Raw genomic sequence first — 27919 nt, 5'->3', positions numbered from 1 at the left:
TAACTGCTTAAGCATGCCACGCAGTGAGACTCGGGCAAGGGCTGTGTACCAATTCACTAGGCAGGTTGGAGCAGGTTGGGGCAGGTGACCTCCCAATCCTCCCCTGCGCTCCCACTGGTTGGCCCCCCTGCTCGGCTCCCCTGCTCGGCTCCCTGCGCTTGTTGCTTGAACCGTAGGCCATTTGAGGTGTAAGAGGGTTTCATGTACATGGCTACATGTTCATACAGACTCGGAACCTGTCAACATGCCACACGACTTGGTAGCCCCGCCCGCTGACCGCGCAGCACCCGCAAGCAATGTTTCACCCTTTACCCGATGGGACATGCTCATAATATAAGACCTTCTTTACTTGTTTTGGGGCTCAGCTCCCCGCAAACCCATGAGCCCATACGATTGATGGCTTGCATGGAACTCGAGACTTATGCACATAACTAATTGTTGTTGTAGATTATACAAGTGTAGGTCACTTACCACTTACCAATTGATTCCTCGCTGCGACAAGACTTGGGACAGAATGTTGAATATGCAAGCAAAGGCGGGCCTCGCTCATCGCTTGGCAAGGCCGACTAGTGTGCGACTAGCTGTTCCTTCTGCTCCATCTCGATCGGCGCCGCGCCTGCCATTGCGGGGGTCTGGTTCTCGACGGGTGACCTCAGTGGTGCGCCACGCCGCAGACGGTAGGGCACGACTGCGCATGTGGCTCCGCAAGCCGCTTCGAGCGCTCCTGGCGGGGGAGGTATACTGCATCTTGCGTAAAGCCAAAGCGGTACATCCATGGACCCTAGTAATGCTGCTTGCCGGGGCGGGGGCGACTCCAGCCGTCCCCCACGCCACACCGTGCCCCAGTGCTATTGCCGCAGCGAGACCACTGTCTTAGCTGCGGTGATCGGTTCACCTTCCTTGCAGAGAACACATCGTCCGCGCCACCGGCCGAAGACACGCCCGCCACTGCCCCCGCGCCAGCGGCTGAGGTGGACACCAAGCCCGAGGAGGTCTTCTACGAGGTATGGCGCCACGCCGTAGATCGGGTGTCGCACGGTTGATGTCTGGACTAACTACTCAGCAGAGTCGGTGGCAGAGTCGGTGGCTGAATTGTTGGCTGAGTCGGTGGCTGAGTCGGTGGCTGAGTCGGTGGCTGAGTCGGTGGCTGGATTGTTGGCTGAGTCGGTTGCTGAGTCGGTGGCTGAGTCGATGGCTGTGCGTGGTGTGTGCCGCCGCCGAGGTAAACACGCTGAAGCGCCTATAGCACACACTCTAAGGGCAGCATCGTGTCAAGACTCGAAACAGAGTTTGTGTGTGCAAGGCACCCACGCCAGCCTGCCTGTCCTCCCTGTTGAGGCTCAGAGCTTTCCCGGGCTTAAGGGAAGGCACTAAAGGGTCCGAAGACCAACACTCCATGCTTGTCCTGTGGCGCAGGGCCCGGGCTCCAACGCCGAGCTGGTGGTGAGCCTGGTGCTGCTGCCGACGCTCATCTACGCGCCGCTGTCGATGGCGTCCATCGGGCGGCGGCTGTGGATTAGCTTCAAGTTCACCAACAAGCGCCGTGAGTGAGGGGCGGTGATCAGCCAGTGTGGGGCCACACTGTATCTGGGGGGAACAGGTGCAGTGCACTTGTGTGCAGACCGGGTCAGTGGGCTAGCGCTGGGGTTGGATTCGGGGCTGGGACCCGGCATGGAGCTATGAAAGGGATGCACTAAGGCCAAGGTGAGGCGTGCACGCTCAGGAACCGCCAGCGGCCATGGGGGCAGAGTGGAAAAGCGTTGCCGGAGCCGGGGCCCACGGGGGGGGGGCCTCTGCACTGCTGCGCATGCCCTTGGCCGTCCATTGATCGGCCGCCACAGCCTCAGGAGCCAGCCTGCGCCACCGTTGCCGCTGACACGTGTGTGTGCGCCACAACGCGATGCACTTGTTGCAAACGATCGCGCAGTGGTGATTACCAACACCTCGCCACTGTTCAAGCGCACCGTTGAGGTGGCGTATAAGAACATCAAGGAAATCCGCACCGCGCCGCGCGGGTTCGGGCTCTGGGGCGATATGGTGAGTCGGGCACTCCGAGCAGCTCACGCTGTTGGACTGCGGTTGCAGTCGCTGTCGTGCTTTCGGGCCCTGGCGGATTGAATGCTTGGCCCAATGCGGGGCGTGGGTATGACGGGTGGGTATCCCATGCACCCTTGAGATAGGCTATGCGCGCGCTTGACGGCCGATGTGAGTACGTTGCTGCAGCGTTTGCAGGCTGCCATGTCGTGTTACGGCACCCATGGACAACTCACACTCTGCCACATGCTGTAGGTGGTGTTCCTGCGCGACGGGAGTCGGCTGGAGATCACCGGCATTGAGAAGTTCAAGGTGAGGCTGCGGGGAAGTTGCCGCCGGGCATGAACCTGTGTTGATAGCGGTGCCGGGTGGGTGGGTGGGTAGGTGGGTCGGGGGCTGCGGCTTTTGCCAGACTGTGAGCCCCGGTGCGTAGGGCACAGCAGTTGGGATCCCAGGGTCGCGGGGCCCACTTTCGAAGCGCGTCGGCGGAGGCGGTTGCTGGATTGGGTCTGTGTTGTCACAGGTGCAATGGAACGCTGTGGTAATACCGCTGTAAAACTGCACAACATGCGCGCGCAGGAAATTGCGGACCACATCAACCGCCAGATTTATACGCTCTGATGGAGCACACGAGAACGATAAGGCCGGATAAGAGGTCCGCACCTGCTAGGCAGGACATGAGTACTGTGCATGGAATTGAGGCCGTGGCAGGGGCACCCCTGGTAGCATGTATGTGGTTGTCCTGTGCCTGCTGTATTGTGCTCGACAGCGGGACGCGGCTGGACACACGGCGGGCGGTGCCTGTACACACCGACCCCGGCTATAGCTAAAGGTGACGGGGGCAGCCGGGCAGGTCGAGATGTACAAATGAATACTGTACTGATGTAACGTGTGACTAACTAGGAACGGTCCGGGAGATGAGTGTGCAAGGGGACAGTGTTAAGGCAGGTTGGTGAAGTCCCGTGGGGTGCAGCGTCCGGGAGATGAGGCAATTCGAAACTTACGGCCTCAGACATGCACCAACGTTGCTTGGACGTAGCCCTCTTGAACTGCATTACTAGGTCCCTCTTGTAACCAATTTTGAGAGGCAGAGCCATCTTTCTTCACAAATAAAACACCGCTGCACGGGGGCTCAAGCAACCAGCAACAGCACAAGCTGGTTCACGGATACCATATCAAGCACGCCTAAAGCTATTCACTGACCCACTGTGCATTGCGCCTATCTGTTACGTCTCACCGGCGCGCCAAAAGAATCTTGCAGCCCACATTCGCTGCGGACGCAAATCTAGACTTAAAATCTACTGTACCGTACGGTGTCAATTAGCGTAGCAAATGCCAGGGCTGCAAATCTTGCCCCGTGGCCTAGGTGCTGGTATGTAGCAGCAACTAACGACATTCTACGTGCTTGCGGGTAGCTGGTGATAGGCGATGCGATGCGCAAGGCGCCGCACGCCCGGCAAGTACACTGCCCATTCTACCGCACCGTGGGTACGCCCCTGTCTGGCATCACACTTGTGCAGTCACCCACCGACAAACCGTACAAACGTCTGGGTAAAGCGCGGATGCAGCGTAATAGAAGTTGTCACAGAAACTGTCATGCAATGTGACACGGCTGATACCACGAAACGCAACAGCACGTCCTTTCAAGTCTACCTTATGCAGCATCAGCCCCTAGCGCGCCCCCACTAAGAAGATCACATGCGAATGGTGGCGGCCGTGGGGCGGCTGAACAGTGTGGCTGGCTTGAAGGTAAGCCCCTCCGCCACGCGCGGGTCCGCCGGCAGTACCGTCCAGTTGTTGGTGATGGGGTTGTACACACCGTGCCTGCAGGCGCGTGTACCGTACATTGTCAGTAGTCAGCAGACCGTAAATGAAGCGGCGACCGAACAAGCATGTGCAAGTATCGGGGATTGGCGGGCCATGCCAACATACAGGGCAGCAAGTGCTGCGCGCAAGCGCACGGCGTTGGAAGATGGTGACAGCCTCGCACACTCGCCAGGCGATTCTTTATCCCTCCACCTGACCCCAGTGTACACCCAACCAGCCGCACCTGGACGGCGTGGACGCCCGGCCCGCGCTCTGCCCGCTCACGCCCAGCTGTCGCTCCACCAGCTTCTCCTGCTGCTCAAATTTCGGGTCCGACGGTTTGACGCTCCACTCGTGCGTCAGCGGGTTGTACGTGCCCCATGACGGGCCCGCCATTGACTTGCGCATGCTGCTACCGCCCATGCGTGGCGCCGAGGTGGGGCGCTGCTTCTGGGCCGCAATGGCCGCCGCGCCGGGTGTGGTGGGCGTCCCGCCGAAATGGCCGCCGCCCGTCGCCGCAGCTACTGCCGAGGTGGCCAGGCCGCCGCCGGGCGTTGTCACCTCCACGGCCGCTGGTGCCGGCGGCGCGGTGGCGGGCGCAGGAGAGTGTGCGAGCGGCTCTCTGCAATACGTAGCAGTGTGGCACACGGGTTAAGCACTCATCTGTGTTTAATTTTATGCTTGATGTCTTCTGGCTCTGAGCTGTCGGCAGCTTGTGGGGAGCATGTCCAACTGCATTGCTGGCCGCTCGGGCAACGCACTGCCCCGTTCTCACCCGGTGATGGGGTCGCATGTTTGCGTGGGCTGCACGCGCTTGATGCCTTGGCCCAGCCCATACCTGCGGGGCAGTCCGTTGACATGAAAGGGGCGGTCAAATGAGAACATAGACACGCCCTAGTGCCTCAGTTACCCTGGTGCGCTTGCCTTGCCAACCTCTGTCTCAATTCAAGTATGACAGTTGCAGCGTTACCGTACTGTACGCCCCCGCACTCACAGGCGCTGGAACTCCTTCTGCTTGCGCTGCACGTAGTCCACCTCCGGCGCGTCCTTGTACTCGTGCGTGAGCGGGTTGTAGGTTCCGCGTGAGGCCTGCAGCAACAGCAGTAAAGGGGCCAAGACAAACAGCGGCGTAAGAGAGACCGTATCCGTTCCGCCAATCGGCCAGATCCGCCCAGTCCATAAGCGCAATCGTGGCCTTTGCACGTCCTTGCAGCGACTCGCTCTGGCCCAATAAACAAGCCCGCGCACCTGCAGTAGCTTGTGCTCAAAGGGCGTGGTGGCGCGGTCGTGGTGTGCTTGCTGCACCACCTGCTGCTGCTGCGCCGCGTGAATCGCCGCATAGCTCCCGCCGCCAGCGCCCCGCATATGAGGAGCGCTGCATCATACAGGGAACGCGGCAAACACGGTACATTGTCACACGCGTCCACTGGCAAGCGTCTGCCATGTGCTTTTGGGCTGTGGCATATCACTTCACCTCTCGCCTGCAAGCCGGTTGCGGCCCTGGCTGCCCGCACCCCCACTGCCCGAACCTCCGTGTAGTCATGACACTTCCCAATGCCCTCCATCTGTGACCTGCAAGGCCTGAGCGCTCCCCAATTGGTCACTACCGCACCTGGTCGGCCGCTGGTCCCGGCTCGCGCCAGCCGCTGCCGGCGCCGGTGCTGATGGGGGGATGCGGTAGCTGTGGTTCACTGGGTCGTACACGCCACGCGCCTCGTGCACGTCGCTTCGGCCCCGGCCCCGGTCCACGATGTGCCCCTTCTCAAAAGTGGTCAGGATGCTGCCGGGCGGCTGTGGAGGCACAGACAAAAGGCGGCACACGGTCGTCTTTAGCGTGTGGCGCTATGCGGGTGGCGTTGCAAGGGCGTGCTTGTGCACGGGTCACGTGTGGCGGCCCCAATGCAACGTCGCGCCCGACACTCACTGCGTTGTGGTGGTAGCCGTTATGTGCCAGCCGCCGGTAGCCTGCCATGCAGACGCGCGATAAAGGAGCCACAGTACGTTGGTAAGCATGTGCACAGACCCGCAGTGCTAGGACATCCGCTGCTGAGGACAGCGGTCGTTGCATCCTCTGCAAGCAACCCCCGCACACGCTGTACACCCGCCGCCGCTGTCGGACACGCCCGCGCCCGAAACCCATCTCACTGTTGGCGCGGCGCTCAAATGCGGCTGTGTCTTTCTCGTGCTGCACATCCAGGTTCTCCGAGTTCTTCATGCTCGGCTTGTAGGGCCGGTGCAGCACGCTGATGGTCTTTGGCGGCTGCAGGTGCACGGGACCGCCATGTGGTGGTTCAGGAATGGTCAGCACGTCAAGTTCCTGCCTGGAGATTCAATATAAGCCCATATGAACTATATTCGTGAACGTTATATCGTGTACACCATCTAGGATTGCGCCCCTGGCTCCCCGTGGACACAGAATGGCGCCGGTGACACGACCGTGTGGCTCGAGCACCTGACATGTCCCGCCCCCAATCGGGGACAACACCCTGTTCCCCACCCCGCCTGTCACCACTACCCTTACCAGTGGGCTTCCGCAATCCACGAAGTTCCTGCTCTTCCGCACGCGCTCTGCAGACCCCTTCGGCCCATAGGAGTACTGCTCAGTGCTTGCTCGAGAGCCGGCGTACCCGGGCGCTGGGCTACCTCCCTTGCCGCCCGCCATGTAGGCTTCCATGTAAGAATTGTATACTGGAGCTTCTGACATTCTGAAGCCGTTCGTGGAGCCTTCCCTAAGCAAATTCTCTTGCACTACTGCTGCCGGGACTGGCCAACTGAACCCAACTGGATTTTGAATCAGTACCAGATACAAGTGATCTAAAACGAGCGAGAGTGGTCTTTGAAGTGAGTAAGTGAGACGTTGACCAAGGGCAGTCACAACAGTCGCGTCCTACTGGAGGCCTCAACTCTGGGTCACAGTTAACTATTAAACGTATCAATGTCCTGTCATGAATAATGTAGGGGGTTCATTGGCGAGTCGGGAGTCTGCTGAAGAAGATGGGCGTCAGCATGGGCCGCAGCGAGGGGTTGCACCGGAAAATGACATTTGAAAGCGCCGCAAGCGCTGCAACACACCCATTGTAAGCGCTAGTAGCCATCCATCAGCGCGGGCTCGGACGCCATCTCGGCACCATCATCCTTTTCGCCGGGGTCCACGGCCATTACGTCGCTTTCAATTTGAACCGACTACAGAGCCACAGAGATTTGCATATAGCTCCTGAACGTGGCTCTGCGTGCGGGCAAACCAAGCCATCAGCCCGCACGGAATGGTCGTGGGCCTTGGTTTTCGCGCGGCCGCGCGAGACAACCCCGCCATCATATACCAAATCCTTCGCGCGCTGTCGAGCGCATCGGCCTCGACCGTGGCGCCAGGCACCGGCGTGGCAGCAGCACTGCGAGCTGCGACGGTAGCCGACGCTGGAACGCCGAAGGCGGAGGGTCGCGCCCTGCCGCGGTGGCTCCCGGCCGCGGCAATGGCGGCGGCGGCAGCTGCCGCCACCATGGTGGCTGCTGGAGGCTTAGTCGTCAGCGGTGATGCCCCGCCGGGACCGGCTGCCGACGCATCGGGGCAAAGCAACCAGGCAGCTGCAGCACGGGAGCTGGAGGACTGGCTGAAGGCCCAGGGCGCGGACGTGTCCAAGGTGCAGATCAAGCCGAGCCAGGTGCGTCGCGTTTCCCTGTCATCACACACACTTGCTCCAGGACAGAACCTGCACACCTGAACCCTTCCCATGGTCAGCATCGTGCACCAAGGCGCCCATGTATCCCTTGCACCCGATTACCTCCCAAACTCCCAACCGCAGGCCGGCCCGGGCGCTGGCCTGGGCCTCTTCGCCACCGCAGCAGTCTCCGCGCAGCGTCACGGCGCATCCTGGTGGTCGTGGCTGTGGCCGCGACGTGGCGGCGCCGCCGGGCAGCGCGAGCCCACCACCCTGGCAGCGTTTCCCCTGGCAGCTGCTATCACCGCACGGAAGGCGTGTCAGGACCCGCAGCTAGGCGAGCAGTTCAGGTGGGGGCTGCGGCTGGGGCTGGGGAGGGGCTTGAAGATGATGTGGCAGAGCAGGGCGAGAGAGGGTTGGGCTGGAGACGCCGTAAACGCGCTGGATGCGATGGCTGCGACGCCGGTGTCGGCAGCTGGCAGGGAATGGGGGGCGCGCCACGAGCGGCCGATTGGTGGCTAGCACAGTGGCCTGCCGGGTCGGCGGCAGGCAGCACTGTCCATGCCCCATCAGCCATGCGTCCATCGTTGTCCTGTGGACGCTGCATCGATCGGTCAGTGCCGTCCTTGCATCCTTCCCGCAGCTGGATGCTGGACCGACAGCTTCTGGACGAGCGTACGGCAGTGATGGTGTACCTGCTGGTGGAGCGGCTGCGCGGCGACAAGTCGGCGTACGCACCCTGGATCCGGGCGCTGCCGCAGAGGTGCGCGGCAGGCGTGTGCTGGCGGCCGTGGCGTGGCGTGGGCGAGTGCAGTCGCACGAGAGCAATGGGGTGTGCAAGTAGCGATGCCGCAGTGTGCGCGTGTCCGCACGCTTAAGGGGCGCGGTGCCGCCCGGCACGCACGGCAGCTTGGTGGGGGCGGGCTCGGCTACACGGCCTGCGCTTGCAGACATCGGGCGCACACCTTCACACATTTGCACCTCAGCTAACACACAGAATGCACACGCGCTTCATGTGCTCCCTCACACACATGCGCATTCGGCAATGCTGTTCGTGCTCTTCCCTAACCATTCCTCCTGCTCCCTTCGCGCACTTCCATCCTCACATCCACGCGGCATAGCTTCGACGCGCCCATCAACTTCGCTGCGGCCGACCTGTCCGAACTGCGCGGCACCACACTGGCCAAGGCGGTGGAGGCCGTGTCCCGCCGGATGCGTGACACCTGGTCCCGCCTGGAGAGCCCCCTGGCGGCGCTGTGCCGCGATCTGGGGCTGCGCCGCCCCACCTGGGACGACTGGGTGTGGGCCTACTGCGTGTGGTGGAGCCGCGGCCAGAGCCTGCCGGTGCCGGAGAGCGGCAGCGCCACCAAGGCGCTGGCGAGCCTCTCCGCGGCCAGCAACGGCCACGGCCATGGCAACGGCGCTAGTGGGAATGGAAACGGGGGTGGCGCCGGGCTGGCGGCTGGCGCTGTTCGCAAGGTGAACATTGAGGTGGTGGAGGGGCTGGTGCCGGGGCTGGACTTCGCCAACCACCGCCACAGCCCGCCGCCGCAGTGCTGGTGGGAGGTGGTGGCGCCGGAGCGGCCGACAGGCAAGGACGCAACCGGCTCGACTGGTAAGCACGCGGTCAGAGTCTGTCTGCCATGTACTCAGTCCGGTCACACACGCACAAACGTACATCGCAGCTGGTGTGCTTGTGCTCCAATCCTAGACCGCCCACCACCGCTGTTGATCTTTGCAGGCTCCGCCTCCGCCTCCGCCACCCCCTCCTCCGCCTCCACCTCGGCCTCCTCAAACGCCACCATGGTGCGGCTGCAGCTGCACGCCGGCACCCGGGTGCGGCCGGGTGAGGAGCTGTTCATCTCCTACGGCGACAAGTCCAACGAGGAGCTGCTGATGCTGTACGGCTTCGCAGCGCCCGGCAACCCGCATGAGTTCCTCATGCTCTACTGCCCGATCCCGCCGCAGGTGTGTGTGTGTGTGTGTGTGTGTACATGTACGTGTGTGTATGTGTGTACGTGTGTACGTGTGTGTGTGTTATCGTCGGGTACGCAAAGTACGGTGCGTAGCGCATTGTCCAGAGCGATTGGAAGAACGTGTGCAATCCTGTCTGCACACTGCACGCTGCACAGGCGGAGTGGGATGACGTGATGCATGCGCGGATGGAGCTGCTGCAGGTGAGGGCGGGGGCTGCGACTCGTCAACGCAGCACCGCAGCAGGCGACGGCCCAACCTTACTTGATAATCTCAGAAGCGCGCCCAGGCCCCGCGGTCTTGCCAGTACTGCATCAATACGCTGTGAGAGCACCTACTCACACCTGCTTCACTCGGCTTCGCCCCCTGTGTCCGCACTACCTGTAGTCGTACGGGCTGCGGCCGCAGTTCTTCCTCCCGCACCCAGACTCGGTGTCGGGGCCGTCGGAGGACGGCACTGCAGGCAGCGGCGCCAAGCGGGGTGGGAAGAAGCCGGCAGGTGGCAAGGCCGCGGCAGGTGCGCAGTGTGCGCTTGCGGCGGCATGGCAACGTGGCGTCGGGTCCCATGTTTCTCTTATGCGGCTTTGCCTCTGGCCGTACGCCTGTTTGTTAATGGCAAGCACGCACGCACGCACGCACGCACGCACGCTGTTCACGACCCTTCTATCCTGGTTCTACTCTCCCCGAATTCAGCGACCACAACCCCCCGTTGCACCTCCCCATGCTCTGTCCCCACAGCAGACAGCGGCAGTGGTGCCGGCGCGGGCGTGCAGGGCGACGCGGCTGCAGAGGCCGCGGCCGCCGCCGCCGCGCCACCGCTGGTGCTGCCGGGCGACGTGTTGGACACATTGGAGGTGTTCGTGCTGAACTTCCAAGAGCTGGCGCACAGGAGCAGGGCGCTGCAGGTAGGGGTGTCCTCCATTATTTCCAGGATTGGGAGGAATGGGGGCGGCGGCGCCGCGTGGCGGTGGTGATAGAAGCGGTGGTGGGCGAGCGAACAGGCGTTATTGGTGGAGCAGGAACGGTTGGGGGCTTGCCGAAGCACGCAGGGCTGAACGGGTGGCACGGCACGGGCCGGGCCTGCGTTCTGTCTCGGCCACTGGGCTCATGTGCGGGTACTTAAAGTGCCCTTTGTGTCGCATGCAACCCGTAGACTCAGACGGAGGACCGCCGGGCGGCCCGCGCTGCAGGTGAGCGCGGCTTGACGGCACTTGCCGACCATACCTTGCTATGCACAAGTGCTCCTGTGCGCACCGCACCGCGCATCTCACCACACCACATCCTTCGCAGCGGCTCCCCCCCTGCTGGCCTCACGCCTCGCGCCCTACCATTTCTGCTGCCATGCCTGACAACCGGAAATCCCGGCCTCCCTGCATCACGCGCAGGCTCCCCGCTGGCTGCGGTGGCGCAGCACAGCCCCGTGTTGGAGCTGGCGGCACTGCGAAGCCGACTGCCGCGCATGGCCGCCGCCGAGCTGAAGCACTACCTAGCCAGCCTAGGACTGCGCATGGCCACACTCACGGCCTTCATCAGGTGCGGCACCGGTGTGTGCCGGTAGATTACGGGGATGGGGATGGGGATGGGGATGGGGGCAGGTTATGGGCACATTACATACATGGAGGCTTGGGTGCGCGTGGGGCGAGGTGGGATCTGGGTTGCGGGACGCAAGCGGAGCGTCCGTTGTGCGTGCGTGTTGATGCGGACGTTGCGTGTCAAGTGCCTGGCGCACGGATACAGCCGTGCGAGCATGGATTGATGGAGTGAAGGACCCGAAGTGGCAGCACGAACTCGCCCTTCCCCAGCTGCACCCACATCCGCGCTTAAGACCACCCCTGCCCCCCGTCTATCACTGCCTCATCTTATGATGAATGTAACCCCCACCTCGCATCACCGCCATCATCGCAACCAGGCTGCTGGAGATCAAGGTGTTGGAGCTGGAGGGCGCCGAGGGCACCGGCTCCCTGGAGCAAGACGAGCAGCTCCTAGCCCGCCTGGACGCGCAGGCCGCCGCCAGCCTTGCCGAGGATGCCCCCGGCAAGCTGGTGTACCCCCCAGCACCGAAGCAGCAGCAACAACACAAGGAGCGGGAGCACGAGCGCACGCGGCGGCTGCGCGCCGCGCTGGTGTACCGCATGGGCCAGAAACAGTTGGCGCGCGCGTGGCTGGTGCGCGCCAAGGCCGAGCTGACGAACCTGCTGGCGCTCATGCGCGACATGGAGACGCGCTGCAGCTCGCTGGAGCGCGCTAAGAAGTGAAATGTGAGCGCCTGTCAATAGTGCCGTGGGCTCCAGTTGCGGTTGATTGAGTGGTGGTGTAGTGTAGGTCGTTATGGCCGCTTCCCGTCCAGGGGCGTGCCATGTAACAAAGTGTTTCAGCCAAGGCCTGCATTTCGCGCTAAAACGCCGCTACGGAGGGGTGCTCTTGTGGGGCGTGAGGCGTGGCGTGGACGGGCCGGGCCGGTCCCGCAGATGTAATACCACATCAGCTAATAAGCGTTTACGTTGTCGGGATTCTGGGATTGATTGATGTTACAAGTTCATGCTCGTAGATTGGTCCAAACGAGCCAGGAAGCTCATGGACCGCCAAAACTAGTCTCAAAAGGATTATTCAAAAAGCAAAACAGTTCATGCAATAATATATCTAAATTGGTCGCGCCGTAAGGTCGTTACGTCGCAGCCTTATCGCGTGAATGACACGCGCTAAACCCCTCTGGTCACCACTGGCCATCGCGTCCATCATAGTCGCGGGAATCACCTCCCACAGCGTGCTTCTGATATCATCGTACGCCTTGCACTCAAGCAGCACATGCCTCTCATCCTCTACATGCTCCTCCCCATCAGCGTGGCAAAGCGGACATACTCTCTGTGCTCTCTCCCTGTGCGCACCCTGCGCACCGCGTGGGTTGTTAGCCTCAATCATCCACACGCCCATCCTGAATCTCATCATGGAGACATGCCATGCTCGAGGAATGTAGATTTGCGTGTGCCGTGTTTCCCCCATCCAATGCTTGTAACGACATATCTTCACGCCAGGCTTGACCCCTGCTTGCGTCACAAAATCCCGTGGATTAACCTCTAACCTGTTGCTAGCCCAGTCCTCCTCAAACTTCTCGCGTACCTTCCCCATGAGGGAGGCAACATCCAGTTCTTGCGTAGTAATGCGTGTAATATTGGCCTCGATATCAGCTGCCTCTCCACTGAAACGGTAGCCAAGGCCAACCATCAATAACCGCAGAACTTTAGCCCCCCACGTGTGCGTGGGCGGCGTCGGTAGGTTGCTCAACACCGCTCGTATCTCCTCCTTAAACGCCTGATGGTAAACAGTGCCGGTTGCCTTAACCAGTTGGTTCCAAAAACGGAAAACAAGCTCAGCCCAATGCACGTGTAGTGGCATGCACCCAAGCTCTCGAAAGAGCAGTTCATGTGTTGGTTTCTGGGCTCCCACCACTTCCTTCATGAAATCCATCTGAATGCGAACCATGCCATGCTCTAGTGCTCGATCAAACGCTCCATATCTTTGACCGTCAACTGGGGACGCATTGAACACTTGGAGAAGCGCGTCTGGTGCCCACACTTGTGCACCGTAAGATAATACCGCACGCACCTGAGCGTTAAAGCACCGCATAGCTACCGCAGGGACCATAAGCCCCTTCTTGCGTAACTTCCGTCGTAGTGCATGCATAGCTCGCTCACCCGATGCACGTAACTCTTTGCAACAAGATTCAAACTTAAAACTGGGGCCGTAATACAGGCCAAGGTACCGCGCTCTACGCTTCCAGGGAAAGAAGCGAAGTGCTTCCAGCCCTTGCTGGTATTCCCGCATGTACACCGGCATGGGGCTTGGCTCCTGCCGGATTCTGGGAAATTGTTTAAAGCTGGGAGGGTAACTGGCCAATCGCCGTGAACGCAACGAACATTGATGCGTTTGCGAAGCCTTGATTATGCTAGCAGCCGATGCGTGTTGTGAATACACATTTGCACCTGTATGAGCACGATACTCATTAAATGCAGCGCGGCCCGTTAGGCGTAGTGGCAAACTCGCGCCTGGCACACTTTTATTGTGACCCTTTGTAGCAAGCAGCATATGGACTTGTGTCCCAAATACGACTTTCAACATGGGATGTGCCATTGTGTTGCTTAGTTGCTCACCGGGTCCCTCGCTGAACCACTAAAGCCTCCGCACAGACCGTTCAGTGACGCTAGAAAACTTAGCAGCATGATCGGCGTAAGTTACTTTCATTCACCCCAGGGACCAGTCAGACAGCCGAGCTTGCGGGCGCGCATGATATCAGCGCGGGTAGCTGAATAGCGTTTCCCCAGTCCGGACAGCGTGGTTAGATTAATAATTTTGACCTTGAACTGCTCGTGGCTGTAAGGGCGCGTCCGGCGCTCCCTGTTCCCTGAGCGCTTCAACATCTGCATGTCACCTCTCCCTGACCCTCCCCTGCTGCCCCCCCCCCCTTCCGACCACACAGTGGATCAACATCTCCGTGGAGAGCTTCGTCCGGGAGAAATTTGGGGATGCCGTCTGGGAGCAAACCCTGTCGACCTCAGGCGTGCAGGCGGGCTGGGTGTCGTCGTGCCCCTACCCCGACGCCGCCACCTACGGCCTCGTCATTACCGCATCCAGCATCCTGGGGGTGACTCCCGCACAAGCCCTGGAGGCGTACGGAGTGTACTTTGTGGAGTACACTGCCCGCCTGGTGAGTCACGTCGTGGGCTAACGGGTAGGCAAGCGCGACCTGCTGTCACAGTCAGCTGGCATCCCACCCTTTGACACATACGCACACTCTGCGCTCGCGGCGGGGCCCCTTGTCATGCTTGCCACAGGGGTATGAGAAGCTGCTGAAGAGCTTGGGAAGCAACATGGCCGAGTTCCTCAAGGTGGGGTTGAGCAAAGCTCACGTGAGATGCCGGGTTCGACATGCCGGCACAAACGCTGGACGGATGTGGAGGTCCCTGACACGTCTGAGTGCAGGTCACAGTCAGGCTTGCCGTGCTTCACGGACTGACATGACACCATCTCTCATCCAATATCCGGCGCTTGAATCCATGCAGAACCTGAACGACCTGCACCTGCATCTCGGCATGAGCTTTCCCGCCATGGCGGCGCCCGCCTTCAAGTGCACGGACGTGGGGCCCACTTGCCTGACGCTGCATTACCACAGCCACCGGCCGGCGCTGGGCCCCATTGTGGTGGGTGTGCTCAAGGGCCTCGCGGAGCAGTACTGGGGCCTGGGCGGCGATCAGCTGCAGGTGGAGCTGCTGCGGGGGCGAGACGACGGCAGCGATGACCACGAGGTGTTTCGGGTCAGGTGAGCAGCAGGTGACGCGGGGCGGCAGAAAGAGGCAAGGAAGCTGGTCCCCACAGCTTGCGGTTTCTAGAGTGCGGCATTTCAACCATTACTGCTGTTCTTGTGCGCGCAGCTACCCTCACCAAGCAGCGCTTCAGCACTGCGGGCCGCCTGCGGCCAGCGTTGATGGCAGCCAAGCCGCCGGCTCTGCTGCCTCCACCGCCTCCCCAGCAGCGGCGGCTGCGCGTAGCTTTACGCTGAACCCGAACGACTTCTACCAGCTCTTCCCCTTCCACTTGCTGCTAGACCGCAGCTGCCGCGTAGTGCAGGCGGGGGCGATGCTGGAGCGGCTGCTTCCGGAGCTGCGCGGGCAGAGCGGCGTGCCGCTGGGGGACGTGTTCCAGGTGCGTGGTGGGGGACGAGGGCGGGTTTGGGGCGGCCGTGACTGGATTTCTGTGGGTACTCGTGCCGCGCCCCGCTCGCTTGCCCACTCGTCCCCAGCTGCCTCAGGTGTCGTTCCGCAGCCGTGTGCTTATCCTGTTCGACTGGATGAAGACTCGCAATAAGGGTCACAAACAGCAGTTGTGGGCACCGCACCCGTCACACACACAGCTGCGCTTTGTTTGCCTTGTGCTCTTCAACACACACAGCTGAAACACCCGCATCGGCCGCTGGACTTCGAGACCGTGACCCGAGAGCTTGACAACATCTTTGTCCTAAAAGCCCATGTGAGCGGTCTGGAGCTCAAAGGTCAGATGGTGGCTGTGCCGCTGCCGCTGCACCCGGGCGCTGGCTGCCCCGCCACCCAGGAGGGCCTGCTCTTCATGGGCACGGCACGCCTAGCGGGCCTCGACGACATGCGCCACCACGGCATCTTCATCTCCGACATCCCGCACCACGACATCAACCGGGACTATGTGCTGCTAGCGGAGCAGCGCCAGGCGGAGGCGCAGCTGCAGGAGCGGCTGGAGTACCTCACGCGTGAACTCAAGGTGCGTGCAGGCCAACGCTTCAGCCACACGTGTCTGGCGTGCATGACGGCTGCGCACATACCGTAATACGTTTTGCTTAACGACACTCGATCACTGCAATCAGCCGTGCGCCACGCATTCCCCTTTGGCCCATGCAGGACACCAACTCGCGCCTGGACGAGGAGCGGCGGCGCAGTGACAGGCTGCTTTACCAGATGCTGCCTCCCGAGGTGGCCAGCTGCCTCAAGAATGAGGAGCGGGCGCCGGCACAAGAGCACCCAGAGGTGAGCGGCTGGCTGCGCACGCACATCGATTGGGATGGGGTGGATGCGCGGGTCACAGCTACCGCGATGGTGGGTGGCCCACATCCAGCTGGGACGTGTCATGCAGGGGCTCAGTGTGGATGCAAGGTTGCCGTTATCATGCAGGGCGCTAACACGGCCGCTAGGAACTCTAAACGCGTTGCCCGTGTTGCTCGTCCTCGCAGGCCACGGTGCTGTTTAGCGACATAGTAGGTGAGTTGGACGTGATCGCACGGGACTAGGACCCCGTCCCACCTTCACGTGTACAAACGAACTTGTGAAAGTGGGCTGTCGTGGACACTAAGTAACGGCACGTTTACTCCTCCCAATTCCCTTCCGTCCTGTCAGGCTTCACGGAGATTGCTTCACGCAGCTCGCCGCTGGAGGTGTGCTCGCTGCTGGACGAGCTGTATCAGCGCTTCGACGGGGCCATTGAGGAGTACCCGCAGCTGTACAAGGTGGAGACCATCGGGGTGAGTAGGGCAGCGGGCCGGGGCGGAGGAATAGGGAAAAGGGAAAGCTGGAAGGGAAGGGAAGGGCACCAAGGGAAGTGAAAGCAGGCGCGGGAGACGGACAGTGCTTAGGGCTCTGTCACGAGGCTCGCCCTGAAGCTGCCAGCCCCAACGCTTGCATGCCACGCTCTTCACGCGCACACAGGACGCATACATGGTGGTGTGCAACGTGACGGTGCCGTGTGACGACCATGCGGACGTGTTGCTGGAGTTTGCGCTGCGCATGCACGAGGAGGCCAGTCGGGTTGCCAGCAGCCTGGGGGAGCCCGTGCGCATCCGCGTGGGCATGCACTCGGGCCCGGTGGTGGCGGGCGTGGTCGGCCGCAAGATGCCTCGCTTCTGCCTGTTTGGCGACACCGTCAACACGGCCAGCCGCATGGTGAGCCGGGTGTGGAGGTGGGGGTGGTCGCGTGTGTAATGGCACGGCTCTCTCATACACTTTCATGTTTGTGTTCCTACGTAGACTTGTCGCTCCTTGCCTGTGGTGTATACATGTGTCCACCTCACGTGCACCTCACCTCGCCGCTCCAGGAGTCCCACGGCGAGGCCGGCCAGATCCACATCAGCGAGGCCTGCTACAGCTGCCTCCGGTCCAAGGAGCGCTTTGAGATCCGGGAGCGAGGCAACATCACTGTCAAGGGCAAGGGAACCATGCGGGTGCGTGGCTGGGTCGGCGCACTAGCCAGAAGCGAGTAAACCAGGGTAAACCACACCTGAAGCTAGCACATAACCTTGAGTGCAAGATGATACCGTTTCGCTGCATACGGCGGTATGACACCTGTGCCCTGTACGTGTTTGTGCATGCACGCCGCAGACATTCCTCATTGCACCGGCGCAAAGGCCTGGCAGCCCATCCCTCAGCCGGCGGCCGGCGCGTGCGTCGACCTGGCATAGCAGCGCCAGGGACTGCGTGGCGGACCTCAGCCGCCTCCCCTCAGGCAGCGCCAATTACTCCTTCAGCATTGCGCAGCCGCCGTTCACCACCGCAAACTCAACGTCGGCTGGAGCAACAAAAACGGATGAGGGCTCTCCCAGCGGGGGCACCATGGGTTCACCGTCCTCGCCACTACTCAACAGCGGCGGGGACGGCCGTGCCATGTCCCGACAGCTGCGGGCCATGTCCCCGAGTACCAACCCGCTGGCATCTCTTGCAAGCAGTGCGAGCCGCAAGTTCTCCCAACCAGCGCTTGTCCGAGTCTCAAGCGGCTCGCAGATCGGGCGAGGGGAGGGGCAACTTCTCAGCCGCCTCGAAAGCATGACCCTCGCGCGGACGAGCAGCGGTTTTCTCGGCAGTGACGGCGGGAGCCGGGAGGCGGGAGCGGGAGGCGGACGGGAAGCGGGCGGGAGGCCTAGTGGGGCATTGAATTCCTAGTACAAGCAAGAGCAGAGGGTGGTGAGAAGCCTAGTGGGGCATGATAGAGGATTAGAGGCGTTGAATGGCGCCGTGCTGACGTGCTGTGAACTGATCGAGAGGGAAGGCCAGCTGTCCGTGCCTGTGCGCCCCAGAGGCCACTCATGTATGGATACTGGTGTTTTGAAGAGATTGGGTTGGGATTAGGCAGGATGTCGCGGGGAGACTGCCTTGGACAACGGGCCGCCAGCCGTGTACACACTTGTACACACGCGTGTACAACAGTGTAAAACAAACGCCTGTACAGGTTCTGGATCCTGGGAGTCCTGTCTTCGTTAGCTGGTTGGGCGGTCTGGAGAGAGCATATGAGTGACAAAAGCTTGCCAGTTAAGCAAGTCGAGAGGCCCTGGTACTGTGGTAGAACTAGTGTTTCGGTGCCTGGCTGCATGCTGGCCTGCATGCTGATCGCGTCTTTAAAGTTAAACAGTGGCACTTGCACTTTCATTTTTCATTCCATTTAAACATAAATTAGCGCTACAGTTTACACGCGCTTCGGGTAGACAAATGTCTGAAAGCTACGCGCTCGGAGTGGACGTCGGGACGCAGGGTCTCAAAGTTGTCGTATACAGCATTTCCACGCATGAATTAGTTAAGAAGGCTGGTGTAGCATACGATATCACCAAGACAACTATACCTGGGCGCGCGGAGCAGGACCCGCAGGTTTGGATAAGTGGCACGGTTACAGCCATCGCAGAGGCTCTCAATGGCCTGGACCGCTCCTGCGTCAAGGCGCTTGCCGTGTCGGGGCAGCAGCACGGTCTGGTGGTACTGGGGGAAGGCGATAAGGTGAGGCAGGGACCCAAGGGCACGGAAGCCAGCAGGACGGGCGGCGTTGCGCCGAGGCCCTGCCGGAGTCCGTCACAGGCGCGGCCGTCCAGCTAGCACTCTCCGGGCCCAATGCAGGTGCTTCGCCCGGCCAAGCTGTGGTGCGACACTGAGAGTGCCGCGGAGGCGGAGGAGCTGTCAGCCAAGTTTGGGTGGAAGCTGGTGAGAGTGGGCCGCCTGCGTTGATGCATGGTGCTGACGAATGTGCAGTTGCGTGGGGCCGATCAAGAAACACGGACAATGCGCACAAGCCTTACCTGAAACCACGCTTACCCGCACTGGCTTTGTCTAGCTCACTCCACCTTTTCATCATGATTCCAACAAATCCAAACGGCACCCCGCTCCACATCTGCGACGCAACGTGCACATTACACGATAGGTTCCTAGCTTCACGATTACCAAGCTGCTCTGGCTGCAGCGACACGAGCCCGACACGTACGCCGCCGTGCGGAGTGTGCTGCTGCCACACGACTATGTCAACTGGTGGCTCACCGGGCGCAAGATCATGGAGGTGGGGAAGCGCAGGAGTGGGATGGGGTGGTCGGGACGGTCAGAGTGCACCATAGCGGTACATGTGTGAGGGACAGCGGCTGGCCGCGAGTCTTCAAGATCACTGCGTAACGCTGTCGCATAGCACCCGCAACCGCATGGCTAACTGAAGGTACCGCTCCCAAAACCCTGGGTGTGTGGGACAGCTGGGTGATGCCAGCGGCACAGGTGTGCTGGATGTGGAGGGCCGGCGCTGGGACACAGCCGCTATGGATGCGGTGGACACACGGCTGCGGGAGCTCTTCCCGCCACTGGTGGATTCGCCTGACCAGGTGCGCTGGGACTGTGGGCGGGGCTGCCTGCTGGGCCGGTAGGCGGGAGCGCCACCTGGTGGCAAGCAGCGAGCATGCTACTTCACGCCTATGTTTGTTTGCGGCAGCGCATCCTCTCCATGCCTTATTATCTCGGCTCTATACGTTTTGGCGCTCCTCGCTTTACCTTGCCAGGCCATCGGCACGGTGCGGCCGGAGGTGGCGGCACAGCTGGGCCTTCCCCCCGGCGTGCTGGTGGCGCCCGGCAGCGGCGACAACGCCATGAGCGCGCTCGGGGCCGGAGCAGCCACGTGAGCAGTGGTGCTGGCAGGGCGGCTCGGCGGCTTGTTTGGGCGTGGTTCCCTGGCGCAGCTCAGAAATGGCTGGAATAGCTGTGTGCTTTGAAGGTGCAAAATAGTGTTCATTCAAGTACTGTATGCGCCTTGCCTCAACAGGGACGGAGCCACCGTCATCTCCCTGGGCACGAGTGGCACCATCTTTGCCAAGAGCCCCACCGCCATCCTGGACCCCACGGGTGTGCCTCTCGCGTCGCTAGCTGGAGCAGTGCTGGTCATCTGTTGTTGTGCGGATGGGTTGTCCTGTTGTCAAACTGCTATCTTCAGGGAGAACCTGCCCCTGTTGCGCTACCCTGAATTACATTATGCGCACCCTGGCGCCCCGCCGGCCGCCGCAGGCGTCATCTGCCCGTTCTGCGACGCCACTGGCAACTACCTGCCGCTGCTATGCACCCTCAACTGCACCCGCGTGCTGGAGGAGGTGCGTGGGTGGTTTGGTGGGAGGACGGGCCCCTTGAGGCCCTGGCGGCAACAAAGGGGACGCACGCTGCTTCGCCAGCGCGCGGGCGCCAGGCCCGCGACCAAGAGACAGTAACCACTTCTTCTGCACTCTGCCACTCATGCCGGGCCCCCCTGGATACCGGGCGCCCACTGTCACCAGCCTGCGCTGACTGCCGCACGTGCTTGGGCTTACCCCATGTCCACACAACCCTTCGCCCACCCTGCGCCGCCTGCAGGTGCGCGAGGCGTTCGGGCTCGACCACGAGACGCTGACGGAGCTGGCGGAGGCTGATGCGTCGGGACCGGGCTGCGGCGGCGTCACGTGGTTGCCGTACCTGATTGGCGAGCGCACGCCGTGCTGGCCGCACGCGAGCGGCGCGCTGCTGGGGCTACGGCCGGGTGCGTGTGCGTCTGCGTGTGCGTGTCAGGCGGCATTAGGGGAAAATCGTCACCAACTTAGGGCAGTGGTTACACTTCTCGCTGAAGTTGGGACGCGGCTCATTACACCCGCCGCACCATGCCCGGGCCCTCGAGCCTCTAACTCCTACCTCCGCACCTGCCACTCCACAGGCTGCTTGCGCCCGGGGCTGCTGTACCGGGCCGCGATGGAGGGCGCCACGCTGTCGCTGCTGGCGGGCTTCCGGAGCATGGTGGCGGCGGGGCTGCGGCCGGGGGCGCAGCTGCGACTGGTGGGCGGCGGTGCCAAGAACCGGCTGTGGTGGGTTGCGTTTTTAGCAAGTGCGTTTCTTTTGCTGTGGTCGTTGCGCGTCTGAAGGGGCCGGGCGGCCGGCGGCCCGTATGTGTGCCTAGGAGAAACAGGCACGCACACCGTGAAGAAAGCTGGACCCTTAGGCCTCATCTCTCACCGCAGGAAGCAGATTGTGGCGGATGCCTTTGGGATGGAGGTGGTGCTGCCGGCGGAGCCAGACTCAGCAGCGCTGGGGGCGGCACTGCAGGTGGGAAGCTAGCGCTGAACATGCTGACACCGTGCCCTTACTCTGCGCCTCTCCATGTTTCCCGCCTTCCATGAGATGCAAAGGCACAAGACCAACGATCCATGTGACAGAAGCCGCCACCTCACCGTATCTCCACCTACTGCAGGCCGCTGCCGTGCTCGAGGGCGTGAGCGTCTCTGACTACGTCACTCAACACCGGCCACCCATGCTAGGCCAGGTGGGGCTATCGGTTGCGCCTTCACGCATGCCGGCACCAAAGTAGCATTCTGTGGCTTTCCTCCTTGCCGGTGCACCATATTACATCTCGCAATGCGTGCCGTCAGGCTCATCCCCCGCCCTTGCCAAAGCATCGCGCGCGCTGCACGTCCCCTTGCTGTTTCTACACCATTGCATATAATGGTGAAGGGCAGCAGTTCATTGGTCTGATGGTCGTATTGTTGCGTCCTGCGTCTTCAATCCTGACACAGGTCCTCAAGCCGAATCCAGCGCACAGGTCGGCGTATGATAGGGCCCTGGCCCGGTTTGAGGCGCAGGCGCAGCAGCTCTTCGGACGCGCGTAAAGGCGGTATGTCAGATAAGTGAGACAAGATAGTCGCAGCGTCAGGTTTCGTCCCTGTTTACGGGAACAATGTGAGCCGGACCGTTGCCAGACATGTATGTTCAGAGGATTGCAGTGCTGACCGACATTCACTCGCACGTAAGGGGGCTGGGGGAGTCGGGAGGGGCACGTCGTAGGGGTGGGAGCCGCCTGCATAGCCTTATGGGCTTGCGGCTGAGCGTCGGGGGGTTGACAATTGCATGTGCGTACCGGTTTGTGCCTACTGTGTGCGGCGAGGGGTGACCGATGATGGCGTTTGGTTAAGATGGGCGCCGTCGGGGGCAGGGGGGGGGAGGGTTCGTGGATCGGTTCGGTGCGCCTGGCTGCATCCAGATCAGCGAGTCCACGTGGGCACCTCTCCAGCCGGAGGACCAAACGCTCTTTGACCCGCGGGGGGCGATCGAGTGGAAGGGCAAGGTCCACATGTCAGTGTATCTGCTCACTGGCGGGCCGGGGGAGCCGCCCATGCAACCATGTAAGGGACAGGAGCAGCAGCCGGAGGGGAGGAGCAGTCGCACGTGCCCACCACGGTGGGGGTGTCGGGTGTTGATTGTGAGGATGCGGCGGATGGACATTGCGGCGGCATGGATGATAGGTGCTGGGCGCCCTTAGCAGGAGCGTTAAGCGTCAGAGGTGAGATCTTTAAGAAAGGCTCAAGCGTGCGCTGGCGCTACCAGCAGGAAGCAAGCTGGCAATGCTGCGGACAGGCGTGAACTTAAGGAAGAAACGCCCGGTTACGAATCTCGCTTATCGGGTGGTGAAATGCATGGGGAGAGTTGTATGATCACGTTCGGGCACATATGCGGCATTGAATGTTATAAGAGAAGCAAGGCGATTCGCTGTACCTGCATGGGGGACCTGCATTCATGCAACCGGTCCTTGTATACCGTAGTGTAGGCAGTGCAGGCGATGGCTCTGACAAGGCCAGGCGTTTGGAGCTGCTGGCCCATGCTGTTACACAATGCGCCCCGCTCAAGCGGGCTGTCGTGTGATACCGTAGCGTGTCTGTGACTTGCAGCGCATGTCAGGCTTCCCGCGTTGTGCCCTGTGGCCTGTGCCTCAAGTGCACGCCCGAGGCACGGACGCACATGGAGGCCTTTTGGTTGCTGTGTGAGCCAGTCCAGTGAGGAGAGGAAAGCTGCAAAACTGAGCAGTGCGCATGATTAAATGCTTATCAAAGTGTCTGCATGGGCTGGGTTAGGCTGGGTGAATGGACTGAAGGGTGTCCTTATTGTTGGTCTGGAAATGGTGACGTGCATCCTGCATGACATAGCTGCATGTGTTGCACTTGCATGCACTACTGAGGACGATTGCACGGCTGAGGAAGGGAGGTGGCACAGCGAAGTCCAGGCCTGCGTGCCTGCGGGGCACTGCCCATCAACTGTATGTGCGGACAGCTGATAAGTGCGCGTCCACGCAACGCAGGAATTCGGTTGCGGGAAAGATTTGAGTAACACCTGTGTCCGCAGGCCTGACGTCACGTCTAGGGGAACCAGAGGCCCGCCCACCATGCGGTAGCCATGAACATCGCCTGCAAATTCCTCAGCCGCACTTCGTGTTTGTCGCGTCTGTCCGCACTTTGATCTACCCGTCCACCTACTTCAGCGTCCCATACTTCAACTGCATGCGCCATGCTTTGGCGAGCCAGTCACGCGCCATCCAGGCCACCAACCAGCCGGCGCAGCAGCTCTACCATCTAACCGCCACGCTGCCCCTTTGGTGGTTTCACCCAAGCCTTGGAGACAGCCTCCGCCGCCGCCTTCGTCACGTCCTGCGCATGAGCAAAACGTCAAAGGGGAATCGTCAGCCGCCACTCCTCCCTGTGTCCTGCCGGCGGCGGGCGACACGTTAGACGCAGTGGGAGGCTGACGCTGCTCTGTGTCGTTGCGCTCCCTTGCCCAGATGCACACCACTGTCCACACACCCCACTAAACACGCACCTGTAAGGCCACGCCCCCAGCGTTTTGGCGGTTGGCGGCGCGGTTGCTGCCAAACTCCCGTCGGTTGTGCTGCTTGCCGATGCGGCTGCCGAACTGGATTGCACGCTTCACACGTGACGCCGCCTCCGGCAACCCCAGCAGCGCCAGCGCGCGCCGCAAAACCTGCTTGTCGCCGCGGCCCGGCGGCTGGATGAAGTCTGCGGCGTGTGCAGCGGGGAACATCGTGAGGTAATCCTGCCAGCACACGCGTAGCAAGCCTACAGGATCTCTTGGTGTCTACAAAACGCGGCCCGTAGCGTCCTAGAAAGCCGCTAGAGCCGAGCAAGCGCCGCCGGCGACTCACCCACGATGCTGCTCAGCCGCGCCCTAAGCAGCAGCTGCATGACGGACTCATCCAGGAATGGATGTCGCGCCTCGCGACCCCAGTCCGACACCAGCCGATCATCACGTCCCAAGTTCCGGATCCAAAGCCGCCGCACGTCCAGCTCCAGCTCCGCCGCCAGCGCCCGCCATCCGCCGGCTTCGCCGATGCTTGCGGTCGCGCCCTCATCGCCAACACCGCCATCAGCGCCATCGGCGCCACCGACCGCCGCCGCCGCAGCGGCGCCGTCGCAAGGCTCGCTGCTGCCTAGCCTGAAGCGGGTACGGTGGCGGCCGTAGCCGCCGCACTGCTCGTCCGCGCCATGCCCTAACAGCACGACTCGCGCAGGACTGCCGTAGTACGGCAGCAGCACCTCTTCATTGCTAGGGCCATTGCTGCCGCCGCTGCCAGCAGAGGCCGCTGCGCGGCTTCCAGCGACACGCAGGGCCTCCCCTGACGTGGAGGCAGGACCCTCAGCTGCAGCCGCCGCAGGCACGGTTGCGGCATCAGCAACGGCGTGGCAAGGCGGTGGCGGCGGCAGCCGCAGGTTGCCCTGCCCCGACGCCGCCAGCCACAGCGCTGCGCCAATATTCAGATCCATCACCGTGTGTGCGGGCCGCAGCAGCGACAAGATCCGCATCCTGGAACAGCCCAGAACAGGGCATGATCAGGCGCCTCAAGGACCAAACAGCATACGTCAAGGATACGATTAACTCCCTCTACTACGGCAGACCAGACCGTGGGTAAAGCATGCGCCGGCTGCACTGTACCGACACACACACACACCAGCAGCCGACGAGAGCGCCCCGCCCAGGCCCCGCATACACACGCACGATACCGGTAGCCGTGCCCACGGCACAACCCAGCCCCATGCACGCACTTGTGCCTGTCCACGTCCTCCAGTGTCGCATCCACCTCCAGCAGCCGCCACGGCCGGCCCGGGCAGGCCTGCGCCAGCTCCCGCAGCGCGCAGCGGGCGGCCCCGCGGTCAGGCGACTTGCCGCCGTCGAAGCATACGTTACACAGGTCTGCAAGGCACGCGGCCAAACTCGCTTCAGCTGTGCTACCTGCCACTACAAGCGCTTCTGGCAAAATGGCGTCACCAGCGCCCCGGCACGCCGGGGGCAGGCATGCGTGCAGGAACTGTAGCCGGCTGAATTCACATGGACACGACACGGAGGACTTGCGCAGTATGCCGCCCTGATAAGTAAGTGTGCCAACGGTGCTGCCTGGCAACCCACCAATCGGGAAGTCCAGTGGCAGCGCCCTGTGGGCCAGCGCTGCCAGCAGCACAGAGTCCACACCGCCGCTGAACAAAATCATGACTGGTGGCGGCGGCTGTGGCGCCAGCGGTGCAGCGCCGCCTGCTACTGCCCCTGCGGCTGGTGTTACTGATGCAACGGCCCCGGTTGGCACCGCTACAGCCGCAGCATTGTAGGCTTGCGGGTCGCTTGCACGCCACGAGGGCCAGGGTGGGCAGCTGGAGCCTTCTGCGGCTACCGTCGCCGCCGCCGCCGCCGCAGCGGCAGCTTTGGCCACAGCTGCCCCATATGCAGCGGAGGGGTGCGGCGAGCGCGGCTCAATGCAGGCGCAGCGCACCCGTATGGCTGCCTGCAATTCGGTCGAAACAAAAAGCGCAAGGGACAACGGTTCGAAACAAAACTCGCAAGGCATCCAAGGGCAAGGCGCACGCGCTCCGTTACTCCGCCCGGCTTACCAACATCACATTCAGCAAGCCTACAGCCAGCTGGTCGACGTGACTGGCGATATCTGGACTGCGGGGCAGTGACATGGGACGCACGAGGGCGGCCGCGTCGTCTGCCGCCCACCGGTGCGCTGCAGCCGCTGCGCCCTGGGCCCCGTGCGCCTCGCCCGCCGTCACAGCAGCTGCCTCGAGTGCATCCGCACCTCCTGCCACCGCGGCTTCAGCACCCAAGTCAGTATCTGCACCAGCGCCGCAATAAGCGCTCTCGGCGCTCGAGCAAGCAGCTGTGGGCAGGAGGCTCTCCGCACGGCGGTAGGCCTCTAGCTCCCGCAGCAGCGGGTCCCGCCAGCCGTGCCGCAACACGCACAGCTGCAGATCCCCGCCACTGCCTCCGGCTGCGCTACAACCGCCGCCACCGTCGCTCCTACTGCTGCCGCCGCCATTGCGTCCCGCGTCAGCTGCTCCCGCTGCATCACGCGTACCCGCGGGCAGGATAAACTTGGTGTGGATGCACTGCCACCGGTTTCCTGTCGCCGCACTGTTCACCGTTTCCTCCTCTCTGCCTGAGACCGCGGGGCCGCCGCTGCTGCCTGCCTCAGCGCTGCCGTGGCCTCCGACCCCGCCACCGCCCATGCTCAGGCCCAAGTCTATGCTGTACAGCCCCGGTGGCAGCTCCGTCCAAAACCCATCCGACCCTGACGGCTCGTCACCGTCCTCCTGTCCGCCCCCGCTCGCCGCCGCAGACTCTGTGACTGCGACGGCTCCTGCGCGACCCTGGCCATCTGGCTGAGCCTCCGCCTCCTCCTGCCCCTGCCCGTGCGCCCGCTGACTGCCATTCGCCGCGCCCAATCCCACGCTCGCGGTACCGAGCTCCGAGGCGGACGACATGAGCAGCCGGGGCTCCGCCGCATCCGGCCAGTGCACCAGCAGGCTGCGGCGGCCCAGCACATCACGGCCGAACCAGAGCCGCTGCCGGTTCGGGTCCCAGAACAGCAGCGCCCAGGGGCCGCGTATGGGGCCCAGGACTTCGGGCACTGCACGGCATCAGGATGCACATGGGAGACCCGCAGGGTGTCGGCGTCAGGGACTTACAAGGACCCGCGCTGGGTGAAAGCGCATATCATGGCGCGTGTCTCCGGGCTATGGACGCCTGAGCCTTGGGCTCACCCGCGTCACCAGCTGCCGCAAGCTCACGCAACAGTCGGGCGCCGTCGTTCGTTCCGGGGGGCACATCCAAGCCGCCGAAGATCTCACCTGCGGGCACCACACCACAGGATGACTCCCCGTGTAAGCGGTGTGAGCAGCTGCGTGCTGGCTCACTGCCATACTACGAACTGCCGGGCGTGGCGTAGTCTTTGCTCCATGCGTACCGTTGAAGCAAAGGACGTGTCCCTGCTCGCTAATGCTCGGGCTGACGCAAGGGTGGCGCCCGCGCAGCTGGAGCAGTGTGGCAGTTAGTCGCAACACGGCGTGCCCAAGCGCTGCGTCAACCTGTGAGGTGCGTTCCGTTCCGGTTGAGCACGTGCAAACAAACGACACTAAGACACTGCGGTTATGAAAGCCTCACAGCCGATGCCGGCACACCGCCACGGCGGGCTAGCCCGCACCTGCTGTGTACCCAGGTGGTCTGGCCCGCGCGCGTGGAGACCAGTCTCCAGCGCGGGCCGCAGTATTGCCACCGCACTGGGTCCGTCACCCAGCTGCGCAGCGTGCAAAAGCTCCAATGCAATGCCACACATAATATGTTCGGCCGACTCCCGCTTGCGCACCGAAGCAGAGCGCCAGTGATTTCAGATTACGAAGTTCGGGTTTTCCCGGTGAACTGAACCTGGCATGAGGTCATAACATGATTTTAAGGCATCGAATGTTATTACGGAATGTACCGTTTTCTGCAGCTCACTAGTGCCGCGCACGAAGTAATGTGTCATTTTTGGGAGACGCGGATGGGCCTCTGACGACCCCCCTTCCGTGTGACTTA

At 62.2% G+C, this 27919-nt stretch overlaps 6 protein-coding genes across 7 annotated transcripts; 4 read left to right on the top strand and 2 right to left on the bottom strand.

Moving 5' to 3' along the window:
• The first annotated feature begins 464 nt into the window (after positions 1–464).
• Positions 465–3110, top strand: CHLRE_07g321300v5 (uncharacterized protein). The gene is made up of 6 exons (XM_001700988.2): positions 465–677; positions 907–1004; positions 1417–1543; positions 1928–2037; positions 2290–2346; positions 2614–3110. The coding sequence occupies exons 1-6, from the start codon at positions 515–517 to the stop codon at positions 2653–2655; spliced, it is 597 nt and encodes a 198-aa protein (XP_001701040.2). The 5' UTR covers positions 465–514; the 3' UTR covers positions 2656–3110.
• Positions 3111–3112: 2 nt separating this feature from the next.
• CHLRE_07g321250v5 (uncharacterized protein) lies at positions 3113–6764 on the bottom strand. The gene is made up of 9 exons (XM_001700799.2): positions 6362–6764; positions 5986–6100; positions 5765–5805; positions 5453–5631; positions 5089–5215; positions 4835–4929; positions 4616–4678; positions 4085–4462; positions 3113–3858 (listed from the first exon to the last, which is right to left on the bottom strand). The coding sequence occupies exons 1-9, from the start codon at positions 6500–6502 to the stop codon at positions 3729–3731; spliced, it is 1269 nt and encodes a 422-aa protein (XP_001700851.2). The 5' UTR covers positions 6503–6764; the 3' UTR covers positions 3113–3728.
• A 160-nt stretch (positions 6765–6924) lies between these two features.
• CHLRE_07g321200v5 (uncharacterized protein) lies at positions 6925–12495 on the top strand. 2 transcript variants are annotated; one of them, XM_043063978.1, is made up of 11 exons: positions 6925–7499; positions 7641–7846; positions 8140–8259; positions 8618–9111; positions 9238–9464; positions 9629–9673; positions 9858–9987; positions 10212–10375; positions 10624–10660; positions 10856–11003; positions 11380–12495. In XM_043063978.1, the coding sequence occupies exons 1-11, from the start codon at positions 7104–7106 to the stop codon at positions 11723–11725; spliced, it is 2313 nt and encodes a 770-aa protein (XP_042922546.1). In that variant the 5' UTR covers positions 6925–7103; the 3' UTR covers positions 11726–12495. The 2 variants fall into 2 exon arrangements, with proteins under 2 accessions (XP_042922546.1, XP_042922545.1); XM_043063977.1 differs by having other exon boundaries at positions 10209–10375.
• A 719-nt stretch (positions 12496–13214) lies between these two features.
• Positions 13215–18201, top strand: CHLRE_07g321150v5 (uncharacterized protein). The gene is made up of 12 exons (XM_043063976.1): positions 13215–13694; positions 13945–14172; positions 14300–14353; positions 14528–14784; positions 14897–15167; positions 15414–15755; positions 15893–16018; positions 16222–16249; positions 16385–16509; positions 16694–16927; positions 17080–17205; positions 17363–18201. Exons 1-12 carry the CDS (start codon positions 13686–13688, stop codon positions 17918–17920), a joined length of 2358 nt encoding a protein of 785 aa, XP_042922544.1. The 5' UTR covers positions 13215–13685; the 3' UTR covers positions 17921–18201.
• Positions 18202–18294: 93 nt separating this feature from the next.
• Positions 18295–23370, top strand: CHLRE_07g321100v5 (uncharacterized protein). Its single transcript, XM_043063975.1, has 12 exons — positions 18295–18745; positions 18863–18946; positions 19164–19295; positions 19480–19605; positions 19780–19895; positions 20040–20119; positions 20279–20361; positions 20618–20780; positions 20952–21099; positions 21253–21337; positions 21483–21554; positions 21805–23370. Exons 1-12 carry the CDS (start codon positions 18464–18466, stop codon positions 21895–21897), a joined length of 1464 nt encoding a protein of 487 aa, XP_042922543.1. The 5' UTR covers positions 18295–18463; the 3' UTR covers positions 21898–23370.
• Positions 23371–23374: 4 nt separating this feature from the next.
• Positions 23375–27824, bottom strand: CHLRE_07g321050v5 (uncharacterized protein). Its single transcript, XM_043063974.1, has 9 exons — positions 27549–27824; positions 27290–27432; positions 27109–27195; positions 25954–26975; positions 25478–25847; positions 25117–25264; positions 24219–24877; positions 23876–24072; positions 23375–23706 (listed from the first exon to the last, which is right to left on the bottom strand). The coding sequence occupies exons 2-9, from the start codon at positions 27303–27305 to the stop codon at positions 23632–23634; spliced, it is 2574 nt and encodes an 857-aa protein (XP_042922542.1). The 5' UTR covers positions 27306–27432; positions 27549–27824; the 3' UTR covers positions 23375–23631.
• Between the last annotated feature and the right edge of the window lie 95 nt (positions 27825–27919).

This window comes from Chlamydomonas reinhardtii, chromosome 7 (genome assembly GCF_000002595.2).
Source record: "Chlamydomonas reinhardtii strain CC-503 cw92 mt+ chromosome 7, whole genome shotgun sequence".
In the NCBI taxonomy this organism is placed as follows: Eukaryota; Viridiplantae; Chlorophyta; class Chlorophyceae; order Chlamydomonadales; family Chlamydomonadaceae; genus Chlamydomonas; species Chlamydomonas reinhardtii.
The sequence above is the reverse complement of the archived record's forward strand: the minus strand, read 5'-3'. Positions and strand labels throughout refer to the sequence as shown.